This window comes from Corvus cornix, chromosome 1A (genome assembly GCF_000738735.6).
Source record: "Corvus cornix cornix isolate S_Up_H32 chromosome 1A, ASM73873v5, whole genome shotgun sequence".
NCBI classification, from domain to species: domain Eukaryota; kingdom Metazoa; phylum Chordata; class Aves; order Passeriformes; family Corvidae; genus Corvus; species Corvus cornix.
In genome coordinates this window covers 44,129,102-44,141,379 of record NC_047057.1, presented here as the reverse complement: position 1 = coordinate 44,141,379, position 12,278 = coordinate 44,129,102, and the positions used below count along the sequence as shown (strand labels likewise).

The 12,278-nt window shown below is 41.3% G+C and overlaps 1 protein-coding gene across 3 annotated transcripts in view; it reads right to left on the bottom strand.

The window, feature by feature from the left end:
• Positions 1–2,722: 2,722 nt before the first annotated feature.
• CRADD (CASP2 and RIPK1 domain containing adaptor with death domain) overlaps positions 2,723–12,278 on the bottom strand; it is a 76,992-nt gene continuing 67,436 nt past the window's right edge. For all 3 annotated transcript variants that reach the window (XM_039571288.1, XM_010410821.3, XM_019292702.3), the window contains exon 3: positions 2,723–3,239. In XM_039571288.1, the coding sequence (XP_039427222.1) occupies positions 2,944–3,239 (296 nt within the window). In that variant the 3' untranslated portion in view covers positions 2,723–2,943. The remainder of the gene's footprint in view (positions 3,240–12,278) is intronic.

Sequence of the window (12,278 nt, the reverse complement as noted above, 5' to 3'; positions counted from 1 at the left end):
CCAACCATATCATGGGCTGCATCAAAAGAAGCATGGCCAGCGAGTCCAGGGAGGTGATTCTCTATCTCTTCTCCACTCCCATAGGACCCCACCTGGAGTGCTGCTAGCAGTTCTGGAATCCTGACACAGGAAGGATACAGGAGTGCTGGAGTGAGTCCAGAGAAGGTCCATCAACAGGACTAGAGGGCTGGAGCATCTCTCCTATGAGGAAAGGCTATGACAGTTGGGGCTGTTCAGCCTGGAGAAGAGAAGGCTATGGGGAGACCTTATAGCACCTTCCAGTACCTAAAAGGGGCCTAAAAGAAAGCAGGAGAGGGACTTTCTACAAGGGCATGTAGTGATAGGACATGGAGGAGTGGCTTCAAACTGAAGGAGGGTAGGTTTAGATTAAATATTAGGGAGAAACTGTGAAGGTGATGAGGCACTGGAACAGATTGCCCAGACATGTTTGGATGGCTCATTCCATTCTGGAAGTATGCAAGGCCAGGTTGGATGGGGCTTTGAGCAAACTGATGTACTGAAAGGTGCCCATGGCAGGGGTGTTGGATCTAGATGATCTTGGAGGTCCTTTTCAACCCAAGCAATTCTATGATTTCATGAAATGAAGAACATGAAATGCAAAGTTCACCCAGAGAAGAAGGTACCAGGGTCCTGTGAGTGTGCCCATTACATTGTTTTACCACCCAGCCTGGTTTCCTCCCTGGAGCACTGCGCTCATTCTCGGTTAACTGGCAATGAACTGCCTTGAAGACCAATCTGTGTTTAGATTTGGTCTGTGTTGGTTCAGAACAAGATAAGGTACTTGTATTTATGACGCTGGGAGTCAACTTCTTCCTCTAAATCACATTTGCAATAGTTTCTCCTGTCAACCATCTCTAGCTTTTTTCCCTCCAAACTGCTGCCAGGGAAACTGCTTTGCCTTCTTCTGTAGTACGCAAACCGTGCTCCTGCCAATCTCACTGTCAGAATTGCTTCAGAGTCCTCATCCCCCTCCCTATGCTGGGCTGTGCTCATATGAATTTGCCAAATGTCTGTACACCTGCTCTGGGATGGTTTCCACCTAAAAAAGAACATGTTGGCATTAAAGCATCGTGAAACAGAAAAAATAAATAAATCCCAAACCCTTAATTGATTTACCTTGTTCATCTGGAATTTGTTGATAGAGTTAAACTCTGGAAGTAGGATATGAATAGTTAAGATCTGAATATGATTAGTTAAGATCTGAATGAGTTATAACAGTATCACAATTTACTGAAGGTCAGAACTGTATATAGAAGATTAAAAACAAAGTATTACCATATTGCTTCAGAACCTGCAGTAGCCAGATCCTGCCAGCATATGTTTTCTGTTTCCATGCTTCTGTAAACCAAGGCATATAGGACTTCTTTAAAATCTCTTTGTCTTTTCTAATTTCCCATTTCTTTCAAAATTTGGGCATAAAAATAACAAATTTTAAAAAATAAAAAGCAGTAAAGTTCATTCTTGTCCCAATAAAGACTTCAGACAAGGCTGTTAAACTGTTAAATTAAACAGAGCAAATTTTGTGGGATGGGAAGTTCTTTGGCAATGACTCCGTAGATGAAACAGTCTAAAGTAACTTGTTCATAAATAGACCTAGAAACTCAGCATTGAAACTCTGTTCTTCATTTACTGTACAGCAAACTGCTCAGGGAGAATTAAAATGTATTCTGCCTTTTATCATTAGGCCTCAGAGAGCAGCTGGCCACTTCCATTGCTTTTGGGCACCATGCAGGCTGAGCCCCACTTGCCTAGTCAGCAAAAACCTGAGTATTTTTTTCCAGCAGGAATACAACCTCCATGACAGAAGGAAAGGAGGAGAAGAGCACAAGCTTTACTGTTCTTCTGCATAAAATCTTATCTTCATTGGTGGTACAATTGCACTGGCAAAGAACTGAGGACAGCAGTGTCAAAGCTGCCCCCACTAAGTGCAGAAAAGCTGATAGAAAGCAAATGAGCCTGGTGGGTGGCTGGAGGGAAGCTGGAGGGAGAGCAGTGGGAAGTTAATATTGACCAGAAAGGACGTGCAAAATTCACTACCCTGTTGGGCGTGCAGTGCCTATGGATGCTTGACCACACCATGAAACAAGATTGCCCGGATACAGAGCACAGTTCAAAGACTCAGCAGGCAGCAGACTGTCTCTCAGTTAATTAGCAGGGACAAACACTGACAACTTAGGGGTTGTCTCCTTTTTTAGGCCACTTCTTGCTCAGTTTGCTTGGTTTTGCCTACTTCTGGTCACTTTTCTACTGTGTGCCTTCCCTGAGAATCCCCACCTGTGACATGGCATATGCACACAGGGCCTGTCTGCAGAAACCTACACCCATTAAATAATAATGGCACATACGTTCCTGCTACTTCCACTTAGGGTCTTTTTCAAAGGCAGACCAAGGTGGCAGCCAGCTATCCTAGCAAGAAACTGTATGTGCTGAAACATGTATAAATGTGAAATTAGCCACCTGCAATAACTGTTGTAAAATTTTTAAATTAGTAACGGTGATTAGTCTCATTTCTTGCTGGGATATCAGGGAACTAGCATGAAACAGCAGTAAAAAGGTTCCTACATAGTCCAGAAAGTTAGTTAAACCAAGTCTTCCTCCTTTAGTGAAATCTAAAACCTTGCTGAACTCACTGCAGGCCCGCCTGCTTGCAAGAACTTTGTCACCCTATATCCCCACTGGAATAGCACAAAAGAGAACAGGAAAGAGTGATCCATTTTTTAATGCCTGCTAAAAATTAATCTGGCATGAAAAGAATTACAAGTCACAAGATGTCACAGAAAACTGGAATGTTTAAGCTTAATAAAATCACAGTTCCCAATCCCATTTTTTTCCAGTTTGAGGCGTCCAATCTTCAACATACATTTCCATACTCTTTACTTAATTTACCGAAGTACATGGAAGCTCTGAACAAATAGCATGGCTTCACTCAAACATGTACTGTATCACAGAAGGATCCACTTCCTCTGCCATCAGACTGGCGTGCAGACTTTGGATCGTTGCTTTTTTCCCCAAACGCTGTTTCCAAAGGACAAATGCAGCTACGATCTGTGACTGCAGGTTGTGAGGGTGATTGACTTTACATCGATAGATGTCAGTATGGGACAAACCCAAGCACAGAACCACATGCTCCCATTCAGGTCCCAGCCTCCTCGCCAGCTTGTTCAACTGCTGATCTGTTGGTGATATCTTCAAAATGCATGGTGCAATTTCAGCTAAATCTGTAAAAGAGAAAAACAAAAAAGAGAAAGAAAAAGCATGTGGGTGTCACTAGGCAATGCTGCAAATATTAATGTGAGACCTTGACAAAGGAGGGAATAAACATAAGCAAAGCTGAGGTGAAAAAATTAATGAAACAAAGAAACAGAATATGTATTTCCCTAGAAAAAATAATTACATAATCAACCAGAAGATTAACCAGAGGAAAACTAATGCTCAGTGGACCATACTAGGGAGCCTTGTGGTTTTGGAGGTCAGTAATTCAGACATCAGGACTGTACACCAAAGCAAAGACTTCCAAAAGTAATTACAGATTTCAGGGTAACGAACAAGAAAGGTTTTCAGGGAACCCGTTTCCAGCAGCCATCATCCTCTGAAAATCAATGTGCTTGCACCAGTATGGTATAGTGACAAATGACAAATACTCCTATTTATTACTCCTATTCTGTGACTCCATTCATACACTTCAGAAATAACTTTGATTCTTTAGTTACTAGGTACTAGTCTATTTTTTTTTTTCTGAGGGTTGTTCCCAGGAAATTCTTCTGTCTCCTAAAATGTTGCTTACCCTTTGTGCCCTGTCGTATACAGCAAACTCATTTTGAGGAGACCAGCCTTGAGGGCTTTTCCTCTGTTTGAATTACTCCATAAGCATGGTTCAGGTGAACCCAAATGAACAGGGCATCAACACTGTTCACCAAGACAAATTATGCTTCCTTATCCCTCAGCCCAGTTCTTGTAACACTCCTGAAAACAGGCATGTATGTGCCACAGCTCCATTCATCTGAGCTCCTTGAAGATGTTTTCAGGAGAGTGCAAGGAGGTCCCATTTTTTCTCTGACATTTTTGCCTGACATTAAGTCCACTAGCATTGTCCAAGTACCCAACAGAATGCCCTCTTCATCCAAAAAGATGTTTAACATTGAACTGGTACCTGAGGAGGACAGGATCAATACAACTACGAAAACAGCTTTCACAGGAAGCATTAAGGTAGCCGTAATTATCAGCAGTAAAAATCTTGTAGGGACTGAACCAAGTATTTCTTACGCACACAAATGGTCTCTTTATGTGTTCCCTAGGATAATCTGATAATTTAAAAAAAACCCTCAAAGTATTCATACAAACAGTGCTAGTAGCCTGTGAGAATGCAGTGCTATTCAAAAACATGATGCATGGGATCCAGCTCACCTAACTACAGATAACACCCCCTGAACTAAATATGCTAGGATTAATTATTGCTAAGAAGAGAAATAGGCTCTTCTAAAATACAAACTGTCTCACTGGAAAAAAAAGATGTCTAAAATAATCAGCTTAATTACTCCTCTAAACACGCACATTTCTCTCCACTGATTGTAAAAGGAGCACTGGACATAAGCTCAGATGTTGATGTTAATGCTGTAAACAGCCAGTGCCAGTGAAACGATTCTCTGCCTGTAAGTTCAAACCACCAGCCTTTAAAAAGGTGCAATTAGAAAAGCAGCATAAAATACCTACAAGGCATATTTGTTCTTCGATAGCCTTTGTGATCAAAAGCTGAAATGAAGAGCCAATGCAGTCTGCAATTGCTGCTCTACTTCTGTTGCTGAAAGTACTGCGACAAAACACAGGCAAAATATCCCCTTGAAAAATGCTGATGATAGTCTGTTGGTCTGAAGCAGCAGACTCCCTACAGAAATGCTGCTTTGCAAAATCTAATTTATAGCTCCAATATCATGCTCACAGTCTCCACTACAGCAGAACAGAAACACCAGAAAGCACCATTCCTTCATTTAATCAAAAGTAATTGTTTTTGCATAGAACACCCAGAGCCTGAAAACGTTTGTACAATTTCAGCCAAATAATACATAAGAACTATACAAAGCTGCTTTGAGTAAAGAGAAAATTGCTTTCTGAAAACTATTTAGGTCCCTTTGATCTTTCTGTCTCCAGACTGCCAAAGGAATCTGGGACAAGTGCTGGTTTGTGGATAGGGCAGAGGATGCACAACTTCTGAAGAAGGCTGAGTAATACCAGTGGGGCTGCCCTATGCAGTCACATCACACATGATACCAGTTTCACAGGTAAGTCAGGACAAGGCAGTGTCTTTCATGAATGCAAATACTGAGAATAAAATAAATATACCTACACTGTGCTGTCACCAACAATACTTTTCAATATAAACCCTTTCCTTGGCTTATGGTCAGCTACTAAGCGTGTGCCCACAGCAGTGATACCTGCCAGCCTGGGCTTTTTGCTCTCATGCTGGAGTTTTTCTATGCCATGTCCACTAGCAGAATGATTTTATGATACTGAAATGTGATCAAGCAGGAAGGCCTAACAATAATACATGTCAGCTTGTCCATCCAGCCTTTCATATTAGGCAGGCTTTTTTACTACAACAAGTACCTTGCCTTCAGCCTGTTATCAGTCCTTTAATAAGGATCAGAATAAAACCCATCCAGGAGATCTTTTCATCTTACGCTACCATCTGATTCTAATATGGATGTGGAAAACTCTGGGACAGAAGCCAAATGTTAAATTTAATACAAAGGACTGTTATTTCAGTCCCATTTTATTTTCTGTGATAGCTCATTTTCAGCTCTGATACAGTCACTGAGCAAAATCTGAGATAAATATTACATGACAGGCAATGTTATTTAGAGGTGTAGAGAAACATTTACTGAGAGCTTTCAGTTATGACAAATGCAAAATCACAAAAAGATTTGGGTATGTTCTAGGATTAATGCCACTCTAATTTAATAAACATAATGGCATTTCAGGTGAAATAGAAATGAGTTCTCTGTGCTCATGCCCAGACTGCTTTGAATACATTGTGAAAACATTAAAGATACCTTTTTTCCAGCTATGTTTACTACAAACTCTCATTTATAATCTCCACTTGTCAGGAACTGCCTGAGGGAGGTAATGAGATTAGAGAAAAAGTTTCAATTATGCAGATCCTGCAGTTGCATTTGAAAGGTATTTTTAGGATACTGAGACCTCATTTTTGAAAAAAAAAGGTGAAGTTTTTCTTGCTCTAGGTGGGTCCGATGAGTACCACTGTACAAGCTTTTGTTAAGCATACATTTCCACTTAGCAAAATGAGGACTGCACTGGTAAAAATGGGAAGAAGTGGGGCTTGGGGCACCACCAGAGAGTGTTGAGGGTTTCTCTGGAGAAGGCAATTTGTGCTGCTGCCACCTCCAGTGAGAACACCAAGTGAAACACTGTGTCTAGCTGTGGATATGGTCTAGGCTGCAAGGTGCCAGGGCCACACGCTGCAGAGATTTAGAGGCTGGAGTGTCACTGCTCATGCTAAAGCCACTACAGCCCTGAGGAATGAAGAGCCAACAGCTTTGTGCTGAGGAGACAGCCAGCCTGGTGCAGAGCTTCTCTCCTGGGACCACCAGCCAGCTGGCTGGCATGGTTCTTGGGACCATGAAAATCTCCTTCCATAGGGCTGGAGATGGGAAGGAGACTCTCTACTCTGGTTGTGAAGCTGAAACTGACCCCAAGAAAGACCCGTGGCTCCTTCTATTCAAAGCTGTAGCACAAGGGAATGTGCTTCTCTCCATCTCCAGCTCTCACTGGTGAAGGAAGCTCATCCACACTAAGCCTTTGTCCTAGTTGTTCCAGCTAAAAACCAGGAGATGTTGACAGCTTCTGGCCTGTGTGTACATTTGTACTTTCAGACCGCTGCACAAACCAGGAGTTACAGTGGTGCTGGTGAGTGTGGACAGGAAACAGAGCTGGATATAAATAGACAGTATCACAGATACAGACCAGACAAAACAGAGTCACCCAGATAACAGAAACACAAAAAACACATGGGGCAAAGATAGACAGTCATCGCTTTTGCATTTCTTTTTCATCAGAACCTCTCTAGCTTTAAGTAGGAGACCACAAGAAGGTATTGGAAAAATCAGGGGGATGGAAAATAAACTCACCTCAGCTGTGTCCCACTTGGCACAAATGGCTGGATGTAAAATAAAGTCCACACAGGAGACAGCAGTAAAAAAGGCCGAAGCATATCTGGGTGACCTGCAAAGTACTCAGCTGATTCCTCAAAACTGCTGGAGCCCGAAATGCCTTAAAATTTTGTCTAAAGGACCCTTCTCCATGTAAGTGTGACTTCTTTGTGCATGACCAAAAGCATTTGTTGGAGTTTCAGAGAGATTTCTTCCCTGTGAAGTCAATACATTTTAACACACACCCAACTTTCTGGCTTTTGCTCCCTGCTCTGTAAAAGGGACTTCAATGGAAATTGCACCTGAACACAAAGTGCTGAAAGAGTCTCAATGAGTTGCTGCTTAGTCCAACAAGAACAGTGCCACAGGCAGTTCAGGAGACAGTTGAGGAGTCAGGGATATATAATAGCCCATCTTCAAGCCCATCTAATCATCTAAATCTGTCTGTTGGGAAAGGTGTCTCTGCAGACTGGTCTCTGCTTCCAGCACTGCCTCTGTATTTTATCCATTTAAAGGACCATGTACATACTTGTTGGATAAGACAGAAGAAGCCCTGGTAGAGGAAATGGGAATCCAGGTATCTCTGAGCTGCACACTGTAATGCTGAGCTGCACAGACATATTCCTCCTGGTAAATAATTACAGCAAAAATTATAAAGATTTCCCTGGGAAGGATCAAGAATGCTTCCTAGCCTCCAGAACAGCACCTGCTTGAGAGAAAACTCTCCTGGGAATCAAGCAGTATGCTAAAATCAAGCATGCGAGAGCCCTTGGCATAAACAATGCTAGGAAAACACTCTAATTTTTATATAATCACATCAGAAACATGTAGGTGAGTCTGGTCTTCGGACTTTGCATTCCTAGAATGGGACTGTAAAGAGGAGTAACTGCTTGGGCATGCACCTGGCCTCAGCATCTCCTCCTGCTAGGTGTATGGAGTCCTTCAGCAATCTGGACTCAAGTCAATAACTGTTGTTCGCTTAACCCTCTTATCAGATCCTCATAATGATTTCTAAAGAGTTCAAAGCAAACATTTCAGAGTCCTCTTTAATCATCTTTTCTGGCATCTGGAGAACAGTTCTTCCCTGAGAAGTGCTAAAGTTAGATTAAGAGGTTCTACAAGCAGCAAACCAAAGAAGCCTCACTTCCTCCCAGGATGTGAATCCCACAGCTGACTTCAGGTCTTCTGCTGCTTACCTGTTCCCAAGACACTCATTAAACTGCTCCTTTTTTCAATAGCAAATTGGCAGGCTTCTTGAAGTTGGACAAGAGGTTCAGAAGCTACTAAGGGTACGTGCATACACACAACACCCCACAGGAGAGGAGTGCATGGCACTGGTTACTAGGGGAAATTAAACTAAAAGGGACCCTGAAGCTCCTCAGAACCATTGTGGCTAACATGCCATCAGTGGCATGTGGGGTAGTTCAGCAAAAGGAAAACATACATAATAATGCATCTAGTGTGAGGTTCTGCTTTGCTCCAGCCCCCTCAGAGAGCAGTGCACTCATTCAGCTAGCCTGAGCCACAGACCCAGCACTGGGTACAGAACGGGCATGGTTGGCAAGGCTGTGTGCTGTGTGTTTTGGCAGCTGTGCTATGTTCCAGAAAATATTTACTGACTGAATGTCACAATAGTAAACAACTTGCACATAAACAGGTATATTTGCTTTAGAGTAAAATCCCCTTGGCGTGAGCACAATGGTGAGAGTGTGTCATGAAGAAAAACAACACTTGGCAGATCAGGTTGGGACAGGCTTCCATGAGCAGCGAGGTGGGGTTGCAGAACCTGAACTGAAGGACAGTCCGTAACGCTCCCACTAATGAAGACACTGGAGATTTCTAGGAGCTGCAACCCCCCTGAGCTGCCAGAGATGCTGGATGAAAGGCACAGCAGAGAAGAAGCATTTTGAGGGATCACAGTAAGTGCTACAGATCATTGAAGTTAAACAAAAGATTATGGTGGAGATCCTGGTGACAAGGATAGAATAAACAGAAGTTGTTGGGTAACTGCAGGGGATGGCTTGGCCTGATTTTTTAGAAAAGAAGATGGGAGGTTACAGTAGATCTCCATTTGTACAGCTGCTCTGCTGCTTTTTTGTTCAGCTGTTCTCTCCCAACACTGTCCTAACAGGTGAAACTGCAGGCAAGTGCCTGTCCTCTTCCTACATCACATTCAAATTCATAAGCCAACTTGCAGCCATGAATGACGGGAGTGCCAGACAGGAAATTATCACACTGAATATACAACACTTGGCAGGTCTTCATGGAGTGTGCAGCACTTAGTCCCTCCTGTGCAAGTTAAAAATTATCATGAAGCATTATAAGGTTATTTCACTGCAGCAAACTTTAGGATCCAGTTTGGGATCTGCTTAAACACAGGAAACAAGTTCAATTTGCAAATCACTGAAAAAGAGTAAAACAGACTATCCAGAAACAAACCTCTACTATATAATTTGGATGTTATTTTTTAATCTTGTTGTCATTGTTGCTAATTAAACACCAGACTGATTCAAAGGCTGAGAAGGGAGCATTAGTATTTTGCAACAGTTCCAAATAATCATGCTCCAGAGAACATGGAAAAATATTTCTCTTCTAGGTATCAGCACATACATATCTTCTACGCATCTGCAAACAGCATGGATCACTCAGCCCATCCAGTCTACTCAAACCCACCAGGTCTACCTCCTGGTTTCAGTGGGTTTTAAAGAGTGCTTGACCAAGGAGCAAGAAAAATTGAACTGTACTATTTGCAGACAGATACCTGACCTCATTAGAGATAACTTTCCATAGTTAAAGTTAATACACCCAGCTTAAATTCACTTACAGAAGAGTAAAATAACTTGGAGAAGTTGTATAGTCTTTTCCTGCTTTTAGCATGTGCATAGCTGTTTCCCTGTCTCTCCTTCCAAAGGTGAGTGGTGAGTTACATGGGTAGCTGCGAGGTGGGAGGCTGTGATAGCTGTTCCACTTGTTCATGCTGGTTGCCTCCTTTGAAGGCTCCTGACTACCAACTACCAAAGAGATGCCCACCTCCTTCATCCCATTTTAGGCTACTGGAAGACACCACTTGATGATGACTATGAAGCAAGAGCTGATCTCTGTTCTCTGCTTGGGAAATCCAGATTCTTCCTCCCACAGGGTTGACTCAGCTTGGGGAAATCCCAGTGATGGAAAACCTGCACCTTTGTAGGAACAATAGGTCCAATACCTTCTTAAGAATATATATCATCTTCCCTAAAGCAATCAATTCAAATCTTGGTCAGTCAAATACCCAAACTACAGAATGGAATCTGTACAGTAAGCACACTGAAAGAAAAACACCCAAAATCAAGCTTTAGAAAGCAGTATATTTTTTTCAGCTGACCATGTTACAGTAAAACAAATCTAACAGAGAATTCTATGCTTGTTTGAATAGTTATGCTTCACAGTTTCTGTAACTTGCTAACTTCTGATCTGATGAATGCAAATGCTATACAGAATTTGCATGAATAAAACCAACTTCTGTCAATTAGTGTTCATAAAACACTTACTTATAAGCATACTTCTATTATGGCAATTTACATTCCAAGTATCTTAAATTATGAAAGGCACTAATCAAAACAAAAGAAAATATGAAATACATTTTTAAGACTGGCTGCATTCTTCCACATTGTGCTGGTTTTTTATGACTTGCACTAAAAGGTACGAAGTTCTCTGTCTTATTTTTAACAAATTGGAATCTACCATACATATGACAGCCAATATGCAGAATAAATTGTGACCATGATCCTTTGATAATCAAATCTATGGCAACTTTAAACAATCTCCCTGAAGTGAAGCACAATCCACCCAAGGTACCAAATTCAGCTTCTTCCTGTCAAAAGCTTGCTGGGACTCTGCATTAGTGGTGTAATTAAAAAGTACATATATCTTCATTTGTTGGCAGCTCTTCTCCTCTGTGAGCTCTAAAACATCACATTTTGTGACATTAAATACATTTTGGGTATTAGGGTAAGAAAAAAAGCGTAAAATTTTGTAAATCTACAGGCAGTTCAAGAACACAAACGTTTCTATTTTGGCTCAATACCAGCAGCGAATTCATATATTCTTTATCACTTGCTAATGACTGCCTAGTAGCTGCAGATGTGGAAGCAGACTGCTGAAACTGGAAACATAATCATTCAGATTTCATAACAAAAGTTTTCAGTTGTATTCCCACTATTCTGTTTCAGTAGCTACGCAGTTTTTTTGAACATTTTTTAATCTCTCTTACAGGATTTGTACCTCTACAGATCTCTGCTATACTGATAGTCTTCAGTACTAATCTATGTTAAACAGATTGACAAAGAAGTCTGTAAATGAATTAATTCTCTCTTCAATTTCCACCCTGTTCAAGCCATAGAGAGCAATCCCTGGGTTTAAGGAACTGAAAGAGATTGGGTTTTCATATCTTTGCTCACATTTTACTGGAAAGAACAGGGAGGAAGTTTCAGCAGTTAATAGTGTGGATGTTATTTTGTCTCCCATGTGAAAAAATTAATTACAATCCCACACAGTATTTCTCTGCTGCTGCATACCATGAGATCAAATAATTAATTTCATAAATAAATGGTGGCTGCAGATGCATGCAAGGAAAAGAACACCTATGCAAAGTAAACACAAAACAACATACTAGAATGTCTACTCTCTTTTCAGGCAGGATGACCCTACATTACAGGCACGATTGGACTTAATTATACTGTGGTTTTATATCTTTTTTTATTTTCAGCAGCATTTTCTGTTGTTCTAGACACTGAAGTTGAAGTAAAATTTGCTTGATATTTCCTATTAATTTCTATATTGCTATACATAAGTGAGCTCACATAAGTGAGCAATATGCATGAGCACTGAAGCCAAAGCTAATGATGCCATCCTTGCAGTACACCTTTGGTATAAATGCATGAACAGGTTCAGCATGCAGCAATACACTAAGGAAAAGAGAAATATCTGCTCAATTGTTAGGTTCTGTGGAACATTCAAGCTTTTAGGAATTACTAGATAGCACAAAGACACCTGCTGGCCTGAAAGTAGAGATGAGAGTCTTTGTTTTACAGGCCAGCCATCATACCAACAGTC